Source organism: Medicago sativa, chromosome 4 (genome assembly GCF_051527215.1).
Source record: "Medicago sativa cultivar Bolivia chromosome 4, Bolivia_mono, whole genome shotgun sequence".
NCBI classification, from domain to species: domain Eukaryota; kingdom Viridiplantae; phylum Streptophyta; class Magnoliopsida; order Fabales; family Fabaceae; genus Medicago; species Medicago sativa.
In genome coordinates, this window is record NC_140752.1 from 24,401,006 (window position 1) to 24,427,892 (window position 26,887).

Genomic DNA, 26,887 nt, shown 5'->3' on the forward strand with positions numbered 1-26,887 from the left:
CATGTTATATTTCATACACTTTTTGTTACTTGTTTTACAAGATATCGAAGGAAAAGCCGAGAAATAAGCGTTAAATGCCTTATTACGCTTTACTTATCATTACTCTATCCTTTTGTGCAGGAATTAGCCTCAAGACATTGATTTAAGATCAAAATCATGAAAAAGTACTATTTGGGCAGAAGCTGATCCAGGAGAGAAGGAACTCGCACTCACACTCGCAACTGCGAGTAGCAGATGCGAGCAACTCGCAACTGCGAGCTCCCTTACTCGCAACTGCGAGTTAGGGCGGTTTGATCCCCTCAGTTATGACGTGACAGCGTATCATTGGTCCAGGCAAGCAACTCGCATCTGCGAGTGATGTAGCTCGCATCTGCGAGTTCAGGCAGGGCAGAAGTCTTTATATAGCCACTTGCTACTCTTTGGAGAGAATCTTGTCATATCTTAGCTTGATATTTTCTTAGCTTCTCTTAGGTTTTAGTTTAGATATTTTCATAGAGAGAAGTAAGGTAGTTCTTCATTGAGTAAGATTGGTTTTGGAAGTTGGATCTTAATACTTTGTTGAGACATCACAAGTGTAATGAATCCTTCCTTTTCAATCCATCCTTGCATGGCTTCCATGATGATGAGTAGCTAAATCCCCTTTGTTGGGATGAGAGGTACTTGATCTTTGCTTAACATGTAATCTTTTGATTTTGCAAAATATGATTCTAGCAATTTATATTCAATATTGTTGTTATTCTTGTGTTAATGCTTTCAATGAGATTCAAAGATGATTTGGACACAAACTCTTGAATCTTGAGCTAGAATAGCAATATATCTTAGGTTAACTTACTTGACATCTTTGTTAATCTTGCGATAATCACCATAATCAAGAGCTAAATGCTTTCGTATAACTTAACCAGGCTGGACACGGTCGATTAGGTTATCCGATCGACCTTGTTATCGTTTAAGGAATTTGGACACGAATGTTTAAACGATAACTTAGAAATAATTATATCACTTTGGACACGAAGGATAGTTTAGAATTGATTGTGATAATGTTGCTTATGAAGCTAGAATTCATATGGATCAATTAGGTTACGTGTGACGCTTGGTTAAGGAACGCTACTCCTAACAAGTTTCAATCCTTATTTATCTCAACTTTTACTTTTTGCAATTAGTTTAGCTAGATACATTTCAATTCAAACAAACAAGTACTCTTAATACTTTGAATGATAATCGATGTTAAACTGTCATTGATAACGCACTATTCCCTGTGGAGACGATACACAAATACTTACTTTTGATTGATAGAAAAATTACTTCATCAATAATCAACGAGATCGAAAGGTATTTGCATAGACGAAAGAGAGACGCACAAAATAACACCGTCATGGCCAATCGCACTCTCAAAGAGTATGCAACGCCGTCTACGGCTGAGCCACAAGCTGTTATTGTGTACCCAACGGTTGAGGATGACAACTTCGAAATTAAGCCTGCCCTACTTAACTTGGTGCAGCAAAACCAATTCTCGGGATCCCCCACTGAGGACCCCAATCTTCACATCTCTGTTTTCCTACGAATTAGTGGAACCATGAAGGAGAACCAAGAGGCCGTAAGACTTCATCTCTTTCCCTTTTCCTTAAGGGATAGAGCTAGCGCTTGGTTCCATTCCCTCGAAGTCGGTTCCATTGCTTTATGGGATCAGATGAGGCAAGCATTCCTTGCCCGTTTCTTTCCACCATCTAAAACCACTAAACTTAGAGACCAAATTACGCGGTTCAACCAAAAAGATGGGGAGTCTCTCTATGATGCGTGGGAGCGTTTCAAAGAAATGATAAGACTTTGTCCCCACCATGGCCTAGAGAAGTGGCTTATAGTCCACACTTTTTATAATGGCTTGTCTTATACCACTAAGATGTCTGTTGATGCAGCTGCAGGTGGAGCACTTATGAACAAAAACTACACGGAGGCGTATGCCTTGATTGAAGACATGGCTCAGAATCATTACAAATGGACCGACGAGAGAGCCATCTCTAGTTCTTCATCCTCCAAAAGGGAGGCAGGTATACACGAAGTCTCTAACTATGACCACCTTGCTTCTAAAATTGATACACTAACTGAAAAACTTGAAAAACTCAATGTTAGTGCTATCAATTCTGCTTCTACTCCTTCTTGTGAAATATGTGGTATAACTGGTCATGCTGGTGTTGATTGCCAACTAGGTAGTGCTATTAATGGTGTTGAGCAAATGAATTATGCTCAATACAACCAAGGGATGAGACAAAATCAAAATTTTTATAAAAACCAAAATCCCTATGGACAAGTAGCACCACCCGGTTATGCAAACAACCAAAGATTCACTCAGAAATCCAATTTGGAGATTTTGTTAGAAAATTCTATTGCCAACCAAAACAAACAACTTCAAGAACTTAAAAACCAAACTGGCTCTAAAATGCCAAGGTCGATTCTATTGCTACTCACTCTAAAATGCTTGAAACCCAAATCGCTCAAATAGCCCAACAAGTGGCTACCTCTTCCCAAACACCGGGAGTCTTTCCTGGTCAAACCGAAGCCAATCCCAAAGCCCAAGTTAATGTCATATCTTTTGGGGGTAGTAAGTTAGGCGAAACTTTTGCTAAGGTTAAAAACAATGGGAAAGAAAGTGTCAAGCCTTTAAGTGATAAAGTTGTGATAGAAGAAGCAAAACCACTTGAAGAAAACAAAACTTCATCCCCTTTAAATCCTGATAAGCTTAAACTAGAGGGTAAGTTTGAAAAATTTGTTAACATACTTAGAAAGATTTGCATTAAACTTCCCTTTGCTGAAGCTTTGTCTAGGATGCCTCTATATGCCAAGTTTTTAAAGGAAATTTTTTCAAAGAAAAGGGCTATAGAGCATAATGAGACAATAGCCTTGGCTAAGGACACTAGTGCAATCATTCAAGAGGCACCCCCTAAGCTTAGAGATCCAGGTAGCTTTGCCATACCATGTGAAATTGGGAATGAAGCCATAAACAAAGCCTTATGTGACTTAGGAGCTAGTGTTAGTTTGCTGCCTTTGTCTCTTCTTAAAAGGATAGGGATAGGAGAGTTGAAACCTACCGAAATGGAATTAAAGCTAGCTGATCGTTCTACCATGAAACTTGTAGGATTTGTCGAGGACATACCTGTTAAGATAGAAGGGATATACATCCCAACTGATTTTGTAGTCGTTGACATTGAAGAGGACGATGACGTCCCTATAATCCTAGGTAGACCTTTCCTCGCAACTGCGGGAGCTCTCATTGACGTTAAACTTGGTAGGATACTCTTTCAAGTGAGTGATAAGATGGTAGGATTTGAGTTGGAAAACGTTATGAAAGGTCCCGCTCTTTACTCTTGTTGCATGCTTAACGATCATGTTGTGAAAGAACGTTTTACAGCGTCATCTACACAATATGATATCTTTGATCCATTCTAAGGACTCTTTCTAACCGTCAAGCTAATGACATTAAAAGAGCGCTTCGTGGGAGGCAACCCACGCATTTAATTGCTTTTGTTTTGTTTTTCTTTGTTTTAAGTGTTTTTGTAGGTAATTGTCCAAGTTGATTCGAAAAAAATGGAAAATTTTTGAAGCCACGAAGTCAGAAAGTTGGCACGGCCCGTGCTAAGGTTGGCACGGCCGTGCCATGTTTTGTGAACAAAAACTAAGGACCAAAGTCAGAGTGTTGGCACGGCCCGTGCCAAAGAGTGGCACGGCCGTGCCCGACTTCTAGCCACTATAAACCTAATTTTTCTTCTTCTTCTCCATTCATTCTCAAACCACAAACTTCTTTCATCTTCTAACCCTCTCTCTAAACCTCCATAACTCTTAAACTTCAAACCTTCATAACTTCATCAAAACCCAACCAAATCACTCAATTCTTTCACCAATCAATCACAAATCTCATCCAACACAAAACCCTCCCATCAAAAACATCTTTCCCCCACTCAAACACATAATTCACCAAACCCTTATCTCCATTAACCCTAACCCCAAAACCACAAAACCTTAACCAATCTCCACATCTAAAACCATAGACCTCACTTAAACATCAACCCCAATCCAAAACCAACCCTTTCCACTCAAATTATCATCAAAACCCTAACCTTCACCAAAACCTCAAAGTCAAACTAAGGTCAAAGGTCCATGGCTTCAAGAAGGAGTGGCAAGGAACCGGCAACATCTTCCGGAGGACCTCCGTCAAAGAAAAGAGCACCGGCAAAGAATCATGGCATACAACCAAAAAGAAAGGTATAAAATCCTTATCACTAAAACTTTGCATCCTTGTAGGTACCCTCATTCTCATACTATGAATACCCTAGGGATTAGGGATAACGTTTTTAATTTGCTGAATAGATTAGGATGGGGTGAGATGCTTAGTCCTATGAGGGGGTATGAAAATTTTACTTATGAGTTCTTAAGTTCTATCCAATTCACGAAAGACAAGTTGAATTTAGATGACCCCGATCATAGAGTCTCCTTCCGGCTTTTGAATATTGATTACGAGATGTCCCTTGAAAACTTTTGTATTGAAATGGGCTTCGCAAATGCGGGGTTCATCCATGACTCTTGGAATCAAGCTCTAAAGCTGGAAGATTATAACCCTGCTAGCTTTTGGACACGCATCACCGGTAGAAACCAATATGTTTCACGATCCAACAAGGCTAGTAACATCCACAACCCAGTTCTTAGGTACCTTCAAAGAGTAATGGCGTGTACCATTTGGGGTAGGAAAGAAGTAGGAACATGTAGGACGGATGAAATCTTGATGCTTTGGGCTATGCTTACTAATAATCCCGTAAATACTTGTTTTTACATACTTGACTACCTTGCTTCAATAGGAACTAAGCCTAATCTTGTAGCTGAAATAGTGGTGGGGGGTGTTATCACGTTCATTGCTAGGAAGTTTGGAGTGAGCGAGGAGGAAGGGATAAATGAAATTCAGGGAAATAATAGGCTTAACATAGAGACATTAATCTCTATGAAATTCATTACACATCATCCACCCATGCAATATGCCCTTAAGCTCAATGTGCCTATTCTATTTTTGCTTCCTAACCCATCTCGGACTAACACCAAGGTGGAGGAGAATTGGTTGTATGTTGATAATGAACAGGTACATGAGCAACATGACGAAGGAGAAGGTGCTAACTTGCACCTTGAGGAGGAACACCATGACCATAATGCCGGAGAGCTCAATGATGATGAAAGATGGGCATGGATGCGAACCGAGATAGAGAGGATAAGCACCGAGCAACAAAGGCAAGGTGTAGAACTTTTGGGGCTGAGAAATGATGTCCAAAGGGGCAACAGCTTGTCGGAAGAAAACAATGAAATGCTCCGAAGGATGATGCACCAATTCAATCTCCAAGGTCCTCCTTATGGACCTCAATGAGAACATGTGAGCTTTCCTCTTCCTCTCTTCCCTTTCCTCTTCCTCCTTTCTCTCTTCACTCTTCCTACTATTCTTCTTCTACTCCATCTTCTTCTTCTTCTATTTTAATTTTTCTTTTCTTTTGAATCATTGAGGACAATGCTTCCCCTAAGTGGGGGGGGGGGGGGGGGTAGTGTCCCAAACTCCCTTGAACTTTATTCTTTTGTTTTGTTTTTATAGCAAGAGGCACGATTAGTAGCTTGTTTTTAATGTAAATATGGCATGAAAATTTTTTGTTTTGTCTCTTCTTTAAAGGTTGTTTCTTGTACATAAAAGTAGTTTCTTGTGTTTCTTATGTTCTTGCTATACCCATATCTTGTTTTAATGTGAAAAATTCTCCAATGAGAAAAGCACCCGGTTGCAATCCTTGAGTAAATGTATGAATAGGTATTTTAAGGAACACGTTCTAGCTTTAGTGTTAACTTAGACCCTTTAAAGTCTTAAGAGTAAAAGTAGTATAAGTTTGTGTGGGAAAATTAATCAAATTGTTCTTAATCGTTATATTCTTCTTAATTTGTTAATGTTAAATGGGTCGGGAGAATGGCACCAACATGTGGGGGAAAGGACAATTACATCCTAACTTCCTAATTGTGGTGGTGACTCCTTAATTTGAACTTAAATGAAACAAATTCATCAACGCTAGGGGGAAAGGACAATTACATCCAAAAAGACTTCCTACGCGGAGATGAAACAAATAATAATTTTGCAGCACTGCTTAGGGTGATTTTGAATCTAGGGGGAAAGGACAATTACATCCGAGAAGACTTCCTACGAGGATAGATAGCCCCTAAGCATCTGCAGCCCCTTGTGCTTAATTGTTAAATTAATTCAATCTTAACTTTAATTCCCATCACTCTTATATGAAATGAAGAAAGGACTTTTCTCGGTTACTTTAGCACTAAGGATAGAACATGTTCCTCATAATATCTGTCTTATACAGGAGCAAGAAAAGGGTTGGACTGCACACACACACTCACTCACTTGAGACTTGATGTTGGGTAGAATAGGTTCATGAGGAATATTTGAAATTGTAATTAGTGTACTTGGAACAAAACCTTTCTTTGAGACTTATGTTCTTAATATTGCCATAAATCAATCTTTTGTTGCTGCTATGTCTGTTGCCTTTTGCTTGAGGACAAGCAAAGATTCAAGTGTGGGGGAGTTTGATGAGTCATAGATAGTCATATTTATTGCCTTATTTAGTTTAGTTTTATTTTAGATTTGATTTAGTTTTATTGCATTTTATTTTATTTTATATTAGAATATTTTACTTCAAATTGTCTTTTCTTTTATTTTAGGAATAAATATATGGTGGAAGGTGCCTTGGAGTGAAAGAAAGAGGACTGGAGCAAATACAGCGCAAGAATACGAAGATACGGGACAAAAATATGTTCCCCCAAACTCAGAAGCTTGGCACGGCCCGTGCCAACATGTGGCACGGCCGTGCCCGTCCCCAGGATGCTCTTTTGCTGCTTTTCTTCGGGCCCAAGTTACCCTGTTGCAGCTTTACCGTTTTATCCCTTTAGTTGCTTAGTTTCTAAGTCAGATGTAAAGCTATAAATAGAGTAGCTCTCCACCATAAACAATTGACCTTTACTTTGTTTATTTCAATTGCTATTTTAATAAAAGTCTTTAATTCCCTTTTACTTTCTTTGCAATTTACTTTACTGTTATTTTCTCTCTTCTTCCCCCATGTCTACGATGAACATGAGTGAGTAGACTTTTTTGTCTTGGGATCGTTGGATAAGTCTAATGACGTAATCCGGATCAAGCCAAGTCTTAAACCCTAATTAATTGTTACCCTAATTCCTAATCTAAATTCACCGTTTTAACATGAATTAATTATTATCAAACTGTGGAAACGAACGCGGAGGGTTTGATAATGGTTAATTCGTCATCACAGATATGAATTCATAAAGCGAACGCGGAGCTTTGATATCCGAACAAGTGAATTTAGACAAGGTTTGAGAAACATGAGAATAGTCTAGCAAACCTTGGGACACATAAAGTTTCGATCTTCAAGGGTCCCAAAGGCAATCACCCATGAGAATAGGTGTGGTTGTTGGAGGGATACACTCACTGACTTCGAGAGGAGCTGTGATATGCTAAAGAGAGACTTGTCCTTAGTAATTAGGATTAACGTTTAATTATAAGTTTAAGGCTTGCTTGTGAAAAGATTCGTTATTATGATGAACCAATGATCCCAAGGCTTTTTAATATTATTGTTATTTACCTTCAAAAACTGCACTCTCCAACTTCTTATTTCTTTCTCTTCTAATCAATTTCTAAAAGCTAATTGGATTGACCAACTCCCTAGCGGAACGATAACTCTACTTACTACTATTACTTCGATAGGCCGTGCACTTGCGGTTTGGCCCTATCAGGCCGCCAAATCTAAATCGTGAGTCGGATAATTCTTCTCATGCACTTTCAACTGCCTCGAAGCATAAGCCACAACCTGACGATTCTGCATAAGCACACCACCAAGACCCATCTTAGAAGCATCACAATACACAACAAATGATTCCTTCGGATTCAGCAAAATCAACACTGGAGCTGAAGTCAACCTTTTCTTCAACTCTTGGAAACTCTTCTCACACTTAGCATCCCAAACATAAGCTTGTGCTTTCTGAGTTAACTGCGTCAATGGCAACGACAACTTAGAGAATCCCTCAATGAACCTCCGATAATAACCTGCCAATCCAAGAAAGCTCCTCATTTCAAAAACAGACTTAGGTGATTCCCACTGCAACACTGCATCAACTTTCGACGGATCCACGACAATGTCACCTTTAGAAATCACATGACCAAGGAAACTCACTTCCCGCAACCAGAACTCACACTTCGACAACTTAGCAAACAACTTCTTCTCCTTCAATACTCCCAACACAATCCTCAAATGCTCGACATGCTCTTCTTCAGACTTCGAATACACCAAAATATCATCTATAAACACCACCACAAAATGGTCCAGAAAAGGATGAAATATTCTATTCATATATTCCATGAAGACACCTGGCGCATTAGACACTCCAAATGGCATCACAGAATACTCATAGTGTCCATACCTCTTTCGGAACGCAGTTTTGGATATATCCTCCGCTTTCACTCTAATCTGATGATATCCTGATCTTAAATCAATCTTGTTGAACACTTCCGCACCAACCAACTGATCCATCAAATCATCAATCCTCAAAAGCGGATACCGATTCTTGATTGTCACCTTGTTCAACTGCCGATAATCCACACACAACCTCATACTTCTATCTTTCTTCTTAACCAACAATACTAGAGCACCCCACGGAGAAACACTCGGTTTGATAAACTGCTTCTCGAGCAACTCTTCCAACTGCTTCTTCAACTCACCCAACTCTGATGCAGACATCCGATACGGCGCAATCGAGATAGGACTCGTTCTTGACATACACCCTATTACAAGAATACATGGTAGTAATCCTTCTTAACAAAATATTTATAAAGTTCTTATTGTTTTCAGATCTATTAACCAATTTACAACCAACTATAAACTTAAATTTAATGTTCATTAAAACAAAGACAATTTTTTCAAACAAATTTTCCAGATCCAACCTTGCTACTATCGCTCTCAGCTTCATGTGTTTTGCTTAAGGATGCACAAAAACAACTCTCCAGATCCCTAATTCTTCCAGATTCCCAATTGTTCCACTCTAGAAACCTCATATATTCTTTCCATTACCCAAAACTAAGACTAATCATCAATCTGGAAACATAAGGACATTCAATTCATGACTTCATCAACTCATACTTTTTCCTCCAACCCCCAAATTTAAATTCAGTTTCAGTTCACTTTTCATCACTTTAATTTGATAAACACTTTTAGAAATTGAATCAAATTTAATGGGTTGTAAATAATCAAAGATCCACGACGAGAATCCTTTCCGACGGATTTGGATTTTGCTGTTTGCTGTTCCTTCAAAAAAAGATGAAATTAATGGGAATGTTTATTTAAGCTGCACAAAATCAAAAAATTTATAAAATCGTTTTTAACTTGGAACCGTGAATCCATGGAATTAATGGTGAAATTAATGTTTTTAACAATAGTACTCAATTTAAAGGTGAAATTAATGTTTTAAACTTGTTCACACAATTTTAACCCGGCTCAAATTTGGCAAAAGGCTTGGATATTTATCAGTCCAGGTCTATACCCGGCCCAAGCAACCATTTTCACAAAATGACAACAGTACTACTGTGCAGACAGTCTTAGAGTAGGCTTGGATAGCACCTAACTTAGACATCAGGTAGTTGACAAACAATCACAACCGTGTATATTAATTAATATTATATCAAAAGCCAGAATTCAACTGGTCTAAGTTGAACTCCAACATTCACTAGTTCAAACTAAAATTAACCAAACAATTGTTTATCACAATTTCATAAGTTGTTTATGTCATTTCCTTTTATTTTTTTCTTTTTTTTTTTTTGACAAAAGAAAGACGATATTCATTCATTCAAATTGATAGAATACATCATATACAATGACATAATCAACACTGCTAAAAACGTAAAAGCTGAATCTGCGAACAAACTCACAACACCAAGTTAATAGCATACAACGACAAAATGCTACAAATTATATGATAAATTCTAAATCACTAGGATACACATGCTTCCACATCTGCAACATTGATGCCAAAATGATTGATTGAATCTGTGATTGACTGAAGCCGATCTTTCAATAATAACCAAACGAACACTACAACCAATCTCGAAATCAAACAACGCGCACAAGACGACGAACAACACAACGTGGTATTCCAACGATGAAATCACAAAAAACACTAAAATTTCGATAAATTACACTTAGGAATAGGGTTCTAATTTGAGCTTGTGACTGTTACCTTACCACACGAAGCTTTTACTTTACTGAACCGAACAAGACAACTTCCATCTTCACTCTTCCAACAATAAGGTATCATTCAAATCTCAGATCTCGTTTTCCTTCGATTCGTTAACGTTGTTTGTTTCTCACACATGTCCTGTTCTTTAAAAAAAATGTACTTTTTCTCATCTTCATTTCAATTTCAATTTCAATTTAGGGTTTGATTTTATGATGATTGATAGATTAGAATCCATATGAATTTCTGGGTCTGTTTTTTTACATCAGATTCAGATCAGTTATGTACATTTATATTGATTTTTGCTTGAAAATTAGGGTTGATTTCATGTTTTTCCCCAAATATGGTAGGTTAAAGGGTGTTATACATGGTGAATTCGTTCTCTTGCTGAAAAATGCAGTCTTTCTAGGTAGAAACCACATTCCCAATGTTTCATTTGTGTATTATAATTTTAATTTTATTTTTTGGAAGATATGCTAAAATGGGATTTTTTTTATGGATCAACTTTTTCTAACATAAGTTTCATGTTGTGTAGTTTAGGATTGCAAAGTAAATTTTTGCTTTTGAAACCTTGCTATTTTTGAATTCGAACAAATCACTGTGTTATATTCAATTTCATTTTATTTGGTGTACCTTGAATTTTATTTTCATTTATACAGTAGTACCATAGCTAACATAGTGACACTGGATTCAAGATTAGACCATGAGGACTTTCTTGGTGATACTTCCTAGATTTCTAGATGTAGATAACCGTGTTTTGGGTCAGTTCATAGTAAATTTGAATTGAGTAAATGTAAGGAGAGAACAAGTATGACATGAAGAATATAGTTATCCCTTGTCAATTTTGAGTTTATTTAGTTAGTAATTAGAAATATATTCTTCATGTTATAGGCGATTGATGCTGTTAACTAGCCTTGTGGTATGATTTTAATGAAATCTGGGAATTTATATTTTTTTTCGTGTACATTATATTCTGGACTTAACATTTCTATCATTCTAGATGTTTTAACTGTAAGATTAAGATCAATAAGTTTCAGGACATGCTATGTACTTGGTGTGAGGATTGGATGGTTGTAGACTTGTAACTATAAGAAAAATGGATAATCTTTCAACTTTCAAATAAAGAAATAGCTGTATTATATTCAAGGTTCATTGCAACTTCAAAAAATTTCATTCATATAGTAGTATGATAGTTGAAATAGTGAAATGTTTGAGACTCTGGATTCAATATTTGACAACGAGGACTTTCTTGGTGTTACTTCCAAGATTTTGCGGTATAGATAGCTCTGTTTTGGGTCAGTTCATAGTAAATTTGAAGTGAGTAGATGTAAGGAGAGGACAAGTATGACTCAATTAGGTTATCTGTTGTCACTTGCTAATTAGTAGTTAGAAATATATTTTTCATGTTGCAGGTAATTGATTCTGTGAACTGGCCTTCTGGACTAAATTACCAAGCATGACCCTTGTGGTATAATTTTTATGAAATCAGGGAACTGCATTTAGAATCATTAGTTTCTGGACATGCTATTTGTGGGGTGGGGATTGGATGGTTGTAGAACTGTAATTATAAAATGTTCTAGGTCTAAGAAACTTGAGAGTTGAGAAGTAGAGAGAGACATAAACATTCTTTGAAATATCTTAGGTTCAAGAGTTTTGTAAATGTAGTCATTCTTTGAAATATCCCACAGTTTCATTTGTAAATGTAGTCTAAATGTTTTAATAACCCACTTGGGTTGGCCTGGTTGTGTTGACTTGGGTCCTTGGAGTGTGCTCCTCCTCAAGGTCTCAAGGTCTCAAGTTCGATTCTCCCTGGTGCCAATTTCGGTGGGCTAGTTTAGCTTCTTAAAAAACAAAAAAAAAATAGAAGATATACATGATATGCAATAAGGAGATTAGTTGATTAATTAATTTGTTCTAACATAAGCTTCGGGTGACTTAGGATTGCAAACTAGGGGCCTGTTTACTTCCTAAAAGTATTTTCATTTCCATTTTCTAAATTGCCTTTATTTTGAATTGCTAACAAGGGGATAGAAGACTCATGTAGTAAACAATTATGATAGAGAGAATATGGAAGCTTAGCTAGTGAGAATGCATTTTTAGAAACCATATAACAATTTTGTCGTTTTGAAAATTCTGAAAATGCTGTATCGGTTTTAAAACATTATAAAAGAAAATGATAAGGGGCATACTGGATATGTATTCTCTTATGTTTATAAGTTGAATTAAATACATGAAACATGGGAAGTAAACCGGCCCTAGATTTTGCTTGTGAAGCCTTGCTATTTTTGAATTCAAAGTAATCGATGTATTATATCTAATTTCATTTTATTTGTCGCAGCTCCGATTTTGTTTTTTCATTCATATATAGTAGTACTATAACTGAATAGTGGAATTTTGAGACATTGGATAGAAGATTAAACCACATATGGATAGCTGTATTTTGGGACAGTTCATAGTGAACTTGAAGTGAGATGTAAGGAAGAGGACAAGTGTGACTCAAATAGGCTATTAGTTGTTGGTTGCCAATTAGTAGTTAGAAATATATTCTTCATGTTGCAGGTAATTGATTCTGTGAACTGGACCTCTGGATCAAATTACCATGCAAGACCCTTGTGTTTGTGTTATGATTTTAACAAAATCAGTTTTCTTTCCTGTATGTTATATTTCAGAGTCAACTTTTCTAACATTCTAGATGTTTAAACTGAAATATTAAAAGCAATTAGAATATTTACTTTTTGGACATGTTGCATGTGGAGTGAGTAGACTTGTAACTATAGAATGTTCTAGGTCTAAGAAGCTTGAGTAGAGAGACATGGATTTTCTTTCTTGTAAAGAAAGCGTCTTGAAGAAAACTATAACTTGTATGGTATCAGACACAAAAGAAAGGCCTTGATTAATAATTTTGAACTCATATTTCTAGATTGGTAGCTGCTTGCTTACATGTTATTTCCACGATTACTTATATTGCAATTTGTATATTTTTATTTAGAATGTCGTAATCATTTGCTTTAGTGATTATTTCTCTGTGTTGATGGAAATTTGTATGATACACTATGGTATTATTTTCTTTTTTTCCTCAAATTAAAGTACGCCTATTTTCCTTGTTTTATAATTTAATATCTTTAAAGCAGCTGAACATGTTTGGATGAGTTTTTTTCCTGAGAAAGTCCCAAAAACACTACTTAAAACCCACCTAGCATGAAACATCATCTGAAATGATACAAGTATTTAATTTGATTGCTAGAAATTAAAGTGTGTAACGGCACATTGCTTTTAGCAGTTGACATATTTTAAAAGTTAAATTTGTTTCAAACATGCTTTCACTCCCATGTGCTTGATCACACACATTCTCAGTGTTTTTATCTGAACGCCACCTTGATTAAACATTTTTGAAAGCTTGCAGGTTCTGTGTTAATTTCGATTCTGTTGACAGAAAGTGTGTCCATCCGTCCCTCCATTGGCGTTAGCTATGCTACCCACTGCAGCCAAAGAGGCCCAATTACGTGAGAACAACAGTCAGAAAGTCCACCCTCAACCAATGGAAGAAGCTACGAACCAGAATCCAGAAGCTGTGGAAACCCTAGTATCTAAAATATTCACAAATATCTCCTCTCTGAAATCAGCTTATATCCAGCTGCAAGCTGCTCATACTCCCTATGATCCCGATAAAATCCACACTGCTGACAAACAAGTTATTAGTGAGCTGAAAAATCTATCTGAACTTAAGCATTTCTACAGGGAGAACAACCCAAAGCCAGTGTGTGTTTCTCCTCAAGACTCGCGTTTAGCTGCAGAAATTCAAGAGCAACAGAGCCTCCTGAAAACGTATGAGGTCATGGTTAAGAAGTTTCAGTCTGAAATCCAGAATAAAGATTCAGAGATCCATCAACTGGAAAAGCAGATAGAGGAGGCTAGTCAAAAGAGGGCAAAATTAGAAAAGAATCTGAAGCTTAGAGGTTTGTCGGCTAAAGAATCAGAAGATGGAAATGGGTTTTTCCCTGTTGATCTAACTCCGGATCTCTTTACATCTTCTGTTGAAGCAGCTGCGAAAGCAGTTCATGATTTTTCTAAACCTTTGATCAACATGATGAAAGCAGCTGGGTGGGATCTTGATGCTGCTGCCAACTCAATCGAACCAAATGTTGTTTATGCGAAAAGAGCTCATAAGAAATATGCATTCGAGTCTTACATATGCCAAAGAATGTTTGGTGGCTTCGAGCAAGAAAGCTTCTCTGTCAAATCAGACAATATTGCAGTCAATAAAGAGAGCTTCTTTCACCAATTTCTCGCTTTAAGGGAGATCGACCCTTTGGACGTGCTAGGTCAGAATCCAGATTCCATTTTTGGGAAATTCTGCAGGAGCAAATACCTAATGGTAGTTCATCCAAAGATGGAGGCATCGTTTTTTGGAAATCTAGATCAGCGAAATTATGTGATGGGTGGAGGACATCCAAGAACTCCTTTTTACCAAGTTTTTCTAAAACTAGCCAAGTCAATTTGGCTTTTACACAAATTGGCTTATTCTTTTGAGCCAAATGTCAAGGTATTTCAGGTTAAAGGAGGGAGTGAGTTCTCCGATGTTTACATGGAAAGCGTGATCAAGAATCTGATAATGGAAGAAAATGATGAAAAGCCGAAAGTTGGATTGATGGTTATGCCTGGATTTTGGATTGGTGGAAGTGTGATTCAGAGTAAAGTTTATCTCTCTGGTATGAAGGTAGCTGAATGATTCTTGAAAACAGGCATGCTTTTCAGCAAATCCAAATCCATTTGGCTGTATGCGCTTTGTTTCAGTTATCATCATTTTCTTATCTTGTAAGATAATGTCTTGTTTGTAATTTTAAGATCCCTTTTAGTGCTTGTAAGATTACATGCTGGATTCCAGGTCTCTTGTTGCAACTCTAACAGTATATGTGGGAGGGGTATTGGAAGGTGTATAAAAGTTTTCATTGCTTTGGGGAAAAAGACATTCATGTGTTCATAGTTCACAGCAGACTGCATTAAACCAATCAAAGAGTGATACATTATCACTTCAAAATGCAAAACTTGTGTCAAATAAATTTGCAGAAAACCATCAATTTAGTTCCACTCTATCAACTATTTAGTTCCTAAACTATTTGAAAATAGTAAATAGTCTTTAAACTATATGAAATCCGTCAAATTAGTCTTTAAATTATATGAAATGTCTTTTTAGTCCCTTGTATCTCTGTTTTTGGAGGAAGTCCATCGTATAACAGCAAAGACTAATTGGACAGATGGATTTCATATAGTTTAAAGGCTAATTATTTTATATAGTTTAAAGACTAATTTTCTTCATAGAACTAAAGTGATGGTAAACTCGTAAGTAACTGCTCCAAAGATTTTTGTATTCATTTTTGTATTCATTCCAAGTTGGTGGCCTTGTGCTGAGTACTCTATTTATCTAATATGGGGAGCTCTGAGGAGCATATTATTGTGATGTGTATAAGATGTATTAGAAATTAGGTGAGAATCATCTATTAAGCAATCAACTTATGAGACAAACAAGAAGAAAATAATTACACTCTTTTGTTGATAGTAGTTTGAATTACATTGCTTTTTCCTTATGTTAAATTCTACATCTTCCGAAGAGTAAATATATATGGCCAGCCTAACAACAATACGGTAAATGAAGAATCCTACAATAAAAATTGAATCACATGATTCATCAAAACAAATTGCGATTTCAAAAATGATTTAGCAATTTATATCGATTATGTTCAGGTTTGTTTCGAATCAACGTGTCATGCAGCACTGATAACCATGTGAAAACATTAAAATAAATATAGCTCTCAAGAACAACTTGAATGCAGCACTTCGATTCTGTGCCGGAAAATCGACCCCTTGTTTGACCAGCTCAGCAACACTAGAGTCTACTTCCATAGCAGAAGCTCTAAGAGGTGATGCTGGCTGCAACTCCACATATGGATAAGCTGCTTTAAACCTTGCCAGCAGCCCTTCATCAACTAACCTTACACCACTCAATTGATTACCAGGAGACAACCACCTGATGGAACAATGGAGAATATAATCAATAATAAAGAACACCTCAAAAAACAGCTTCAGATTTCTATGCCTATAGATGATTTTTTCTGCCCTAAAGCTACAACCACAACCAGATTAGGTTCTTCGTCAAAGAAATCAAAAACGCATTATTAAGTGAGCTTGCTTACATACATCAATATTCATTTCAAATCCAGACAATACTCGGCCCCAACCAAACTATTTTAACTTTTAAGAATACAAAGGAAAGAACTCAAAATAATATACCAGTCATGAGAATTGAAAACCTACCCTGCATGAGTATGTGTGCATGGGAGCGGACAATTCCAGCTTACACTACTCGACTGTGAATGGGAGCAAACAATTCCAGCTTTCTTGTTTTTGGACTTGTCCTCTCGAACAAAGGATACATCTGAGATTTAAATTCAAATACTCAAATGGTAGAAAAACATTATTACCAAGCTTAATTAAACTATTTACAAGATCGGTCGTGCAAGGTTAACAATCACAAATGTGGAGACGAAAAGTGAAAAAAAAATATACATGTGAATGGCTTTTAGTAAGTTCGTTTTGTCTTGGCCGAGTTTATTATAATGTAAAACAATTTTTTTGGATAAAGATGAAACCTAATTATAGATACATTACCAATGACTACTGTTGACCACGTTTTTCAAAGTTAGGCAAAGCATTGAAGGACATTAACTATAAAAAGTAAAAACCTGGGTGCAAATACAAACCTCATCTGGCTTGCCGCTTGTTTCCCGAACTTCAGCAACAATGACATCAGTGTCAAGGTTTCTGTTTATTTCTGGACTACCCTTTATTCCAAAAAGGCAACTTCCTTGTTGTGATTGAGCCAATGGCCCGTACGTCCAGTTCTAGTTATTTGCCGAAACTAATTTGTTTTCACCCAAATGATCTCCTTAACACATTTATATCCCCAAAGTTCCAAGCGGCAGAGAACAATGCGGTGTACACGTAAGCAGTAAGCATTGAATTTGAACCTTAGCAGTCTTCCTTGCAGTCGGTCGGATGAAATAAATACAAAAGTTCCCCACCAGTTTTAGATTTTTGCATCTCCCTAAACAATCTCTTATTTAGTAAAGCCTCAAGATCCTTAATATCCTCGTCATATGTTTTTGGTTTATATGGCATCACATCAATGGAATCTATAACACCATGTGCAGCCAACATTCCCATTAGTCTTGGTGCTCCCCTTTGGTCCACCACCAGAAAACATTGGTTGTAACCCTCACATGTGAGAGTCACCATGTAACATCCACGCATCAGACATAGGCCTCAAAACTTGCCTGCCCATCACAGCCATAACACCATTCACATCCACACTAGATTCATTTTGCTGCTGCTGATGTTGTGCAGTTTCAGGCAATTCTCTCCAGAGACCGGTCCTATCTATATTCAAAACCACAATTCTTGACTTCCCACTTACAACAAACTCTTCCAATTCAACGGCACCGTTATCATCAGCCATTGACCTCAAAGCTACCTCGATCACAAGTGTTGGCCCTCTTGAATCTCCACCAAGCTCTTGAAGTGCAGCTTTGTCTTGAAGTCACCCTAAGTGTTGGCCCTCATGAATTTCAAATTGTTGATAAGTTTAAAAAATAAAGAGTTATTATTGAAAATGGGTGCACCCAAAGATTTCTTTTTCACAACTTGAGGTTCAAGTCTGAAGGTAAAATTGTGCGCCAATTTTCAATAAAAACATTTATTTTGTCGGTTTCTTATTCTGGTTTATTGTGAGTAGTTACATATATCATCCAGAATGATGAGGATGTTCTCTATTTTAAACTATTTATCTAGCATCAAGACCCTGCAGATCAAACTTCTGACCTAATCCTTCGACAATCACCTCTTAGCATTCATTCAGGAGAGAACATTCAGTTACCTTTACATCCCCCAACAATAGAAAGTTAATGCGACATTTACTGGAAAGTTATTATGGTTTGGCAAACTTTCCAAAGAAATGTAATTAATCAAGGAAATCACAGTCGAACCGAAGAGTTGCGTGGAGGTTTGTCGATATCCATATGAACGGAAGAGTTGCAGGAAGAGTTTCTGTATAATACAAAAGGTGATATAATCTGATAAGCAAGGTTTCTAAACATTGTTTTGATTATGATTAAAACCCACACATTTGATTATGATTAAAACCCACACATTCAAAGTTGAACAAGTAGCATTTAAAAATCATGGTATGAATGTGAAGAAACAGTGATATAGTTGGGATTCCCATAGTATCAAAACATGTTGTAAAGTCCATTTTATTTATATTTTAGAACTATTTATACAAGTTTATCATCATAATCAATAATTAATTGTTCATCAACAAAACTTAAGTCACACAGTAATGGTTAAATAAATTAAAAAAATTTGAATACTGAAAGCCCAAAACATGTGTTCTTTTCAAGAAAATTGTTATCATATGTTAATATTTATGATACATACCTCTTCAACAACGAAATGTGGTTCTTGAAGCAACATCAGAGGCTCCTGAGTTTTAAATACAGTCAACTTAGCACAGCCTAAAACAGTCATCACTCTCAAAGATGGACATGCAAGGGTGTGATTTCCTCCATAAAAGCCTTTGAGCTTCGGTAAGGCCTTAAAAGTTAGAGTGCTCAAGGCATTCAATTCAAATTGTTGAGATATAAATATAAAATCCTCATTCTCTGTAACCGCAACAATTTCCTTGCAATCACCTATACAAAGACGATTGAGCTTGCAAAAATTTCCTTGCAATCACCTATACAAAGACGGTTGAGCATGGAGCAGCAAATGACTACAGAAAGAGGAAGTACATGCTCCAAGCTTCCACACTGATGTATATGTAGTTCTTCTAGATCATGAAAATGCAGAACTCCATTAGGATCCATACTCCATATATTTTTTAGCTTTGGTAATGTTTCTAAAAAAACATATTTCAACTTAGTCATATCTTCTATACTGCTTTGGTCACTCGGAGTCAATTTGAATATCTCTTCCACTGAAGGACAATCTGTAATCTGTAACGACAATTCTTTAGCTATTATCTCCTCCATTGAACGACAATTCTTAATTTCCAGTTGTCTAAGGTTTTTAAAACTTCCAACCATGGTAGACAAAAATAAGTACTCAATATTTGCACAGTCCCACACGATCAAAGTTTTCAAGTTGAACATAGTAGTATGTTGATTGTCATCCCATTTTCCTCTGTTGTAATGATTGCTTCAAGCGAGTTAACCTTCACCTTCAAGCTCCCCATAGGAAATGTAATTAATCAAGGAAATTACGGTCGAACCGAAGAGTTGCGTGGAGATTTGATGGTATACATGTGAACGCATGAGTTGCATGAAGAGTTTCTGTGTAATAATGGCGATACGATATGATAAGCAAGGTTTATAAACATCGTTTTGATTATGATTAAAACTCATACATTCCAAGTTAAACAAGTAGCATGAATCATGGTATGAATGTGAAGAAACAGTAATATTGCTGGTTTTCCCATGGTATCTAAACTTGTTGTCAAGTCCGTTATATTTATATTTTAGAACTATTTATACTTAGTTATCATCTTAATCAATAATTAATTGTTCATCAACAGAACTTAAGTCACACATAATGGTTAAATAAATTAGAAAAATATGAATACTAAAGCAATCATCATATATACAAGAAACAGCCATAATCCTATCTCTTAAAAATCAAAGGCTACTGAGATGAGTTGAAAAAGTAGAGAAAGAGAAAGAACACAATATGAAGCTCACAGTTCCTATTGAAGGCTCTAGATGATATGTATTGTAGGCTAACATGTTCTTCTAAGCATATTGAAAAAGTAAAAAAATAAAAAATAAAAATACTTTTTTAATAGGCTTAAAAGAATATGATTAGATTTGAAGGCTCAACGTTATAAATTATCTTAGAAGAACATGCTAGGCTTAACTAGATTGATTATACTCAAAATCAAAGTAGATAACAAACATTATTAATATCTGATGGCATGGCTTCAAATAAGTATATCAAAAATACCTTCCCATTATAGTTGTGAAGCCTGAGGAATTCCAACAGTGGCTGCAAGCTTTCTTTGCCATGGAAAAGTTTAGCAGAAAGATGGCGATTGAAGAACTCGACGCCATTTCCAATCGACTTGTTCAGATTTGGTCGAGGAAAAGAGGCGTTGAATGGTTCAAAGTCCAACTCAAGCACAAAGTTGCCTTTAGAACTACATTAAGAGTTAATGAAACATGTTAGGTTCTACTAATAACATAACAAAACATACTATCTCCATTGCAGAAAAAATCAAGAGGAATTGAATGTCAAAAATCATTACCTTTCTTCAAACTCAGCAACGACCTGATGGTGTTGTAGGATTCCCTTTCCCTTTGCTTCAATCCTTTTAACACCATGAGATTTTGAATGTTAATTTAAATCTTTACAACAATCTCAGAGTATATTTCACCTCGAGGTAAATTTGACAGAATCACAATGTGTCACCATGACTTTGGAAAAAGCTACACTCGGTAAGACTCGGTAAGACTGTAACTTTAGCAAAATCACAGTGTCATTGTGGTTTTTGCAAACACTACAGTAGATAACTTTAACAAATCACAGTGCCATTGCGATTTCGCCAAACTCAACGCGGATCTAACTAAATATGCAAAAAAACAAGGAGAGAATTTTGAGCAGTACCTTGACAAAAGTGCCAAAATTTCATTCATGTGAGCGGTGAGAGATTCATCAAATCTCTCATGGAGAGAAGTAGAACGTGTAAGACTAGTCATTGCTTCAAAAGCTTAAAACTTCAACTGCAACATAAAAAGCATCACAAATCAATATAAGCAACCATGTAACAAATAATATAAGAATAATCAACAAAAACTAAAAAAAAATGTTTAAAAGAAGAAAGAAAGAAATAATTCTACATGATTAGACAACCCTTACCAACCAACTACCCAAAGAATAATAACATTAATTAAAAATCATATTCCTTAATTGAACCAAAATTTATCTGCCTTAGACAGTGCAGGAAAAATATTCCAAGATGCAATTTTTTACCTTTTCAATGGGCTTAGAAGAACATGTTACGCTTAACTAGATTGATTATACTCAAAATCAAAGTTGCAGCTAAATTAACTCACCTAAATTGACACACCAAAGAGAATCGAATCTGAGAACTCGAGAGGAACACACTCTCAAGTCCCAAGTCAATACCATAAGTTCAAGAACATTAATATCTACAAACAAAAAGCAAGCATCACTTTTAAAAAATAAAAGAGTGATGCTTGAAGACCACAAAAGCCTAACAAAAAGTACCACAATCATTTTGTAAGAAAAAATCATCTTTTTTTTTTTAAATTAACAATACAGAACAAGAACAAACAAACAAACAAACAAACAAACAAACAAACAAAAGCAACAATCTTAAAACACTTTACTAACAGTAAGATAAACATTGAAATATAATGTTGCATGTGAAACTGATGAGAAAATACACCAAAATCATCAGATCTAAACTTATCATTTGATCGTTGTTGTTTTGCAAGTATCACAGCAGTGGAAAACAAAAAATATAGCCCAGATCTGTTAAAGGAAGAAGTACCAAAAGCAAAAGAAAGAGATAAAGTAGGTGCACAACGAACTCCGGCACGGTGGTTTCCGGAAAATGTGAGTGAGAGGAATAGTGCGTTTTGTAGAGGAGAGTAGGATGAATAGAATGGTAGTTTTGGTTTTGCTGAACGGTGGTTGGAGTTTGTTGAAAATGAAGAGAGAAGATGAGTGCTGGTGGTGGTCTGCGTGTGGAGAGAGAGTAGTAAACTGATGTGGTGGTGGGCGTTGTTATCTCTATTATATACTTCATCCGTTTTAAATTGGCTTAATTACACTTTTGGCCCCCTAAGTATCCAAAAGTTGCGATTTTCGCCCCCTAAAAAAAATATCTCTTTTTTGGCCCCTTAAGTTCACTTTTGGTTGCAATTTTGGCCCCCTAGCCCAATTTTGACCCAGTCAACGCTGACGTGGACGCATTTTTGTATTTTTTAATATTTTTTTTTATTTTGTAATTAAAAAATAAATAAGAATTCTGGAAAAATGAAAAATTAATAAAAAATTGATTATTTTTTAAAAAATTCTGGAAAATTGAAAAATTAATAAAAAAATTGAAAAAAAATATTAAAAAATTCTGGAAAATTGAAAAATTAATAAAAAAAATTGAAAAAAAATATTAAAAAATTCTGGAAAATTGAAAAATTAATAAAAATGAAAAATAATTGAAAAAATACGGAAAAAATTTAAAAATTCAGCAAAAATTAATAAAAATAAAAAATGATTAAAAAAATTGAAAATTTGAAAATTCATTAGTATTAAAAAAATTTAAAATTGAAAAAAATTTAAAAAATTTAAAAATTTCGAAAATATCTGGAAAATTTGAAAACGGAATTCTTGAAAATTGAAAAAATTGAAAATTCTGGAAAATACGGAAAATATTTAAAAATTTTCGAAATTTTCATTAGTATTTTTTCCGGGAATTTTTGTGTATTTATAAACCGGAATACACATAATTTTTTGTGTATTTACAAACCAGAATACACATAATTTTTTGTAAACCGGAATACACATAATGAAAATTTCTCGGAAAAAATACTAACGAAAATTTTCCCGGAAAAAATACTAATGAAAATTTAGAAGTTTCGAAAAATACACTGAAAAAACCTAAGCTCGACATATATACTAATGAAAATTTCGAAAATTTCATTTTTTTAAAAATGATTAATCTTTTTAATTTTTTCGAAAATTTCGAATTTTTTTAAATATTTTCCAGAATTTTTATTTTTCATTAAAATTTTAATTAGAATTTTTCCAGAATTTTAATTAAAATTTTTCATTAAAATTTCGAAAATTTCATTTTTCCAGAATTTTAATTTTTTTCAAAAAATTTCGAAATTTTATTTTTTCAGAATTTTTTAGATTATTTTATTTTTTTTAATCTTTTTTTATTAATTTTTCAAATTTCCAGAATTTTTTTATTTCTTTTCAATTTTTTTATTAATTTTTCAATTTTCCAGAATTTTATAATATTTTTTTTTTCAATTTTTTTATTAATTTTCAGATTTTTTTTTCAATTTTTTTTGTAATTAAAAATACATTTTTATTTCTGTAATAAAAAAAACATTTTTTAATTACAAAAATATTTTTTTTATTTTTTATAAATTAAAAAAATAAAATAAAATAAATTTACACACGTGGCGCGCACGTGTCTGTTGACTGAGTCAAAATTGGCTTGGGGGGCCAAAATTGCAACCAAAAGTGAACTTAAGGTGCCAAAAAAGAGATATTTTTTTTAGGGGGCCAAAATCGCAACTTTTGGATACTTAGGGGGCCAAAAGTGTAATTAAGCCTTTTAAATTATGTCATTTTAATAAAATTTGTTTGTCTTAATTTATGTCATTTTTTTTTGTACAATGTCATTTTATAATATATAAAATAATGATTTTGCTTTATTGAAAAACTATGAATATATTTTTAAATTGACATTTTTAACAATTCCTTTTTCTATTCCCATTGGAACTTCTTTAATAATCCCGGATGGTTTGATTTAGTCTTACAAATACTGTGATGGATTGGATGAATTTTAACTTGTAGCTATAATCTAGATCGCTCATCTAGGTCGCTCAACCTCCCTGCCATTTATTTTTCAACTCCGAGTTCTATTTTTATTACTTTCAGTTTTATACTTTGCCAAACTGACAGACTTCTATAATCATTAGACACCTTCCAAGATTATAGCAGATGATGATATATTTGCAAAGTAGATATTTCTAATCCTACATTGCTAGTAGCTTAAACATGCACATTAAAAACTGTAAAGTTGCAAAATTTATCATTTTATCGACAAATTGGTTGGTGTATGCTGCATGTCATTAAATTAAAATCCTATCATTTGTTTCAGTATAAGCTTAAAATAAATATAAAAAACATACCTTAGAGCTGTTAAACAATGCAGAACATGAAGACTCCAACCATTGATACTCAGTTATGGAAGACCCTGAATCAAAATAGCAGAAATTATCAAATTTGTGCAAATGATTTAACTATGATGTCTTCGAAAAACAAACTCAAGAATTTCACTATCTACACTTGCATACTTGTCATTTAATAATACAATGCCTTCTAGAAAACTAAATCCACTAACATATGGTTCTCCACAGTTGGTGACTTTTATGATGGTGAGCTTTCCAAATGAATTAGGCGCAAGTGGACCATGACATACTGTATCTCCTTCACTGCATAGCACCGTAAATTTCCAACTCTTTAAATATGGGATAGGAAACCTGACCCGAGTAACACTATGTGTTTCATTGTTAAATATAACATGATATAATGAGTTTTAAGCAAATGAAATCCTTCACCATTGAGTTCATGAACATTCTCAACGATAATTCCGTCAAGTAAAAGTAAGGTTTCAACTTTATTTATTAGTTGCTCCAAATGTACATTGATTTGATTGAGTGTTAATGTATTCAAGATTCCACAATCAAGGTTATTACTATAATTTTCCAAAACACATAGAAACAAGGACAACGACACATGTTCTGATAGGGACCAAAGAGAAGTTGGTTAAACACAACACTTTAGTCGTAACATCCCCTCATAAAAAAGTATATGGAATTTCTATAAATAAAATAGAATTGTTAAACACAAAAGCTCCAAAAATGGGTATTCTAACTTTTGAGGAAGCACAATGTAATATCACATTTATTCAAGATGATATGCAAGCGGTTTCTCGATGAATCATTATTGGTTATTTCATGAAGACATGTTTGAGAAATGGTCGACAAATGAACAAATATCTTGCTTTATAATAGGCTCAATAGTTAACCATAATCCTATCTCTTGAAAATGAAAGATTATTGAGATAAGTTGAAAAGGTAGAGAAAGAGCACAATAAAAAGCTCACAGTTCCTATTGTGCTCTTCCCTTTCTCTATTGTAATGTGCTCACAAAATAGTATAGCAGATGAGAAGCAACTTTAACTAACCCCCACCCTCTATTGAAGGCTCTAGATGAGATGTAATGTGCTCAAAATCAAAGTTGCTAACAAACATTAATCTTAGATGGCATGGCAAACAAACGGGTAGCAATACAAATAAAAAAAATATCACTTAAAAAAATTATCACTATTAAAAATCATCACTTTTTTTTAAATACCAGAGAAAAGTTACTAAATTTTCATAAAAAATCATTTTCTAAAAAAAAATTAAAATAGTACTTTAAACGAATGAACAAAAAAAAAAGGTGTAGCACTACAAAAGACATTGCAGCGCATTCCAAAAAATTATGACGTGAAGAAAACAAGGAAACATAAATAAGTAAAAGCAACAAAGTTACGGAAGGAGAGCATAATTGGAATAGTTTTTTAATTTCAATCTAGAGAAATATATAAAAGGAGAAACACAATAGAGAGGTTAAGTCAATAACCGAAGGCTCAATCGTGAAATAAAAGAGAAAAAAAAAATCAGCAAATAGCATATTTTAAAATAAAACTTAACAAACTAATTAATAAAAGAAAATAAAGATGGTAAAAATAATAAAAGGAAAAGAGGAAACTCTGGATCTTTTAACAGAGAATAAGAGAGAAAAAAATCAAAGGGAAAGCAAGTGGTGGTGTATTGAGAGGAACATGTGTGTTTTTTGCTACTCTTCTTCTCCGCTACCTTGTTTTTATACTTGTAGATATGTAGGTTCTATACTATTTTGGGTTAAATATATTTTTGGTCCCTATAAAATGGCGACCTTCTAAGTTTAATCCTTACTTAATTTTAATAGCTTTTTTAATCCCTACAAAAAAAATTTACTTATAATTTTAGTCCCTGCTAAAATAAATTTTGTTTAATTATCCTTAAACTCTTAAATTTTTTAACGATTCTTTTTATACAAGTTTAGAACACTATGAAAGGTTCATTTACTAAAATCTATAATTTTTTAACATGAAATAAATTAAATATGAATTTTTTAAAACGACAAAAGTTTAAGATATAAGTAACAAAAATATGGACGTAGAAATCAAATTTTTGCGATATTTTTTTCGGAGGACCTTTTAATAACGTTCTTAACACGTCTGTAAAAAATTGTTGAAAAACTTAAGAGTTTAAGCATAAATTAAACAAATTTGGATTGAGTAAGGACTAATATTGAGTGCAGAAATTTTTTGTAGGGATTAAAAATGCTATTAAAATTAAGTAAGGACTAAACTTATAAGGTCACCATTTTGTAGGGACCAAAAACATAATTAACCCTACTATTTTTTGATGAAGAAAATGCCAAAATTAAATGTGTATCGTGTGTTTGGTAGAGGGAGAATCTTTTGATTCTTCACATTAGTAAAGGACAGACATAATAGTAGTTGAGAAACCAAAACAGAAAACATACACATAGTAGTTCAAAAGTAGAATGTCCACACTCATAAAAAAGCATCCAATGCCATGACCCATGTGCCTATTCAAATTCAAAAGAAGGACAAATGAGATGAGGATGAGTTTTAGGTGTCATTTAGAATGGA

The 26,887-nt window shown here is 34.5% G+C and overlaps 2 protein-coding genes and 1 non-coding gene across 10 annotated transcripts; 1 reads left to right on the forward strand and 2 right to left on the reverse strand.

Moving 5' to 3' along the window:
• Positions 1–1,735: 1,735 nt before the first annotated feature.
• LOC146927170 (small nucleolar RNA R71) lies at positions 1,736–1,842 on the reverse strand. The gene has a single exon (XR_015009069.1). It is a non-coding gene; the product is annotated as a small nucleolar RNA R71 (small nucleolar RNA).
• Positions 1,843–10,284: 8,442 nt separating this feature from the next.
• Positions 10,285–15,276, forward strand: LOC146927171 (myosin-4 protein (DUF641)). 5 transcript variants are annotated; one of them, XM_085700526.1, is made up of 3 exons: positions 10,285–10,385; positions 10,662–10,720; positions 13,708–15,276. In XM_085700526.1, exon 3 carries the CDS (start codon positions 13,781–13,783, stop codon positions 15,038–15,040), a length of 1,260 nt encoding a protein of 419 aa, XP_085556652.1. In that variant the 5' UTR covers positions 10,285–10,385; positions 10,662–10,720; positions 13,708–13,780; the 3' UTR covers positions 15,041–15,276. The 5 variants fall into 5 exon arrangements, with proteins under 5 accessions (XP_085556652.1, XP_085556650.1, XP_085556651.1 ...); XM_085700524.1 differs by having other exon boundaries at positions 13,715–15,276; XM_085700525.1 differs by lacking the exon at positions 10,662–10,720 and having other exon boundaries at positions 10,285–10,470; positions 13,715–15,276.
• Positions 15,277–15,838: 562 nt separating this feature from the next.
• Positions 15,839–22,148, reverse strand: LOC146927172 (sucrose synthase-like). 4 transcript variants are annotated; one of them, XM_085700529.1, is made up of 9 exons: positions 21,932–22,148; positions 21,471–21,566; positions 21,022–21,131; positions 20,663–20,725; positions 20,362–20,554; positions 18,802–19,694; positions 17,070–18,411; positions 16,624–16,744; positions 15,839–16,336 (listed from the first exon to the last, which is right to left on the reverse strand). In XM_085700529.1, exons 3-6 carry the CDS (start codon positions 21,111–21,113, stop codon positions 19,572–19,574), a joined length of 471 nt encoding a protein of 156 aa, XP_085556655.1. In that variant the 5' UTR covers positions 21,114–21,131; positions 21,471–21,566; positions 21,932–22,148; the 3' UTR covers positions 15,839–16,336; positions 16,624–16,744; positions 17,070–18,411; positions 18,802–19,571. The 4 variants fall into 4 exon arrangements, with proteins under 4 accessions (XP_085556655.1, XP_085556654.1, XP_085556656.1 ...); XM_085700528.1 differs by having other exon boundaries at positions 21,022–21,137; XM_085700530.1 differs by lacking the exon at positions 21,471–21,566.
• Positions 22,149–26,887: the final 4,739 nt, after the last annotated feature.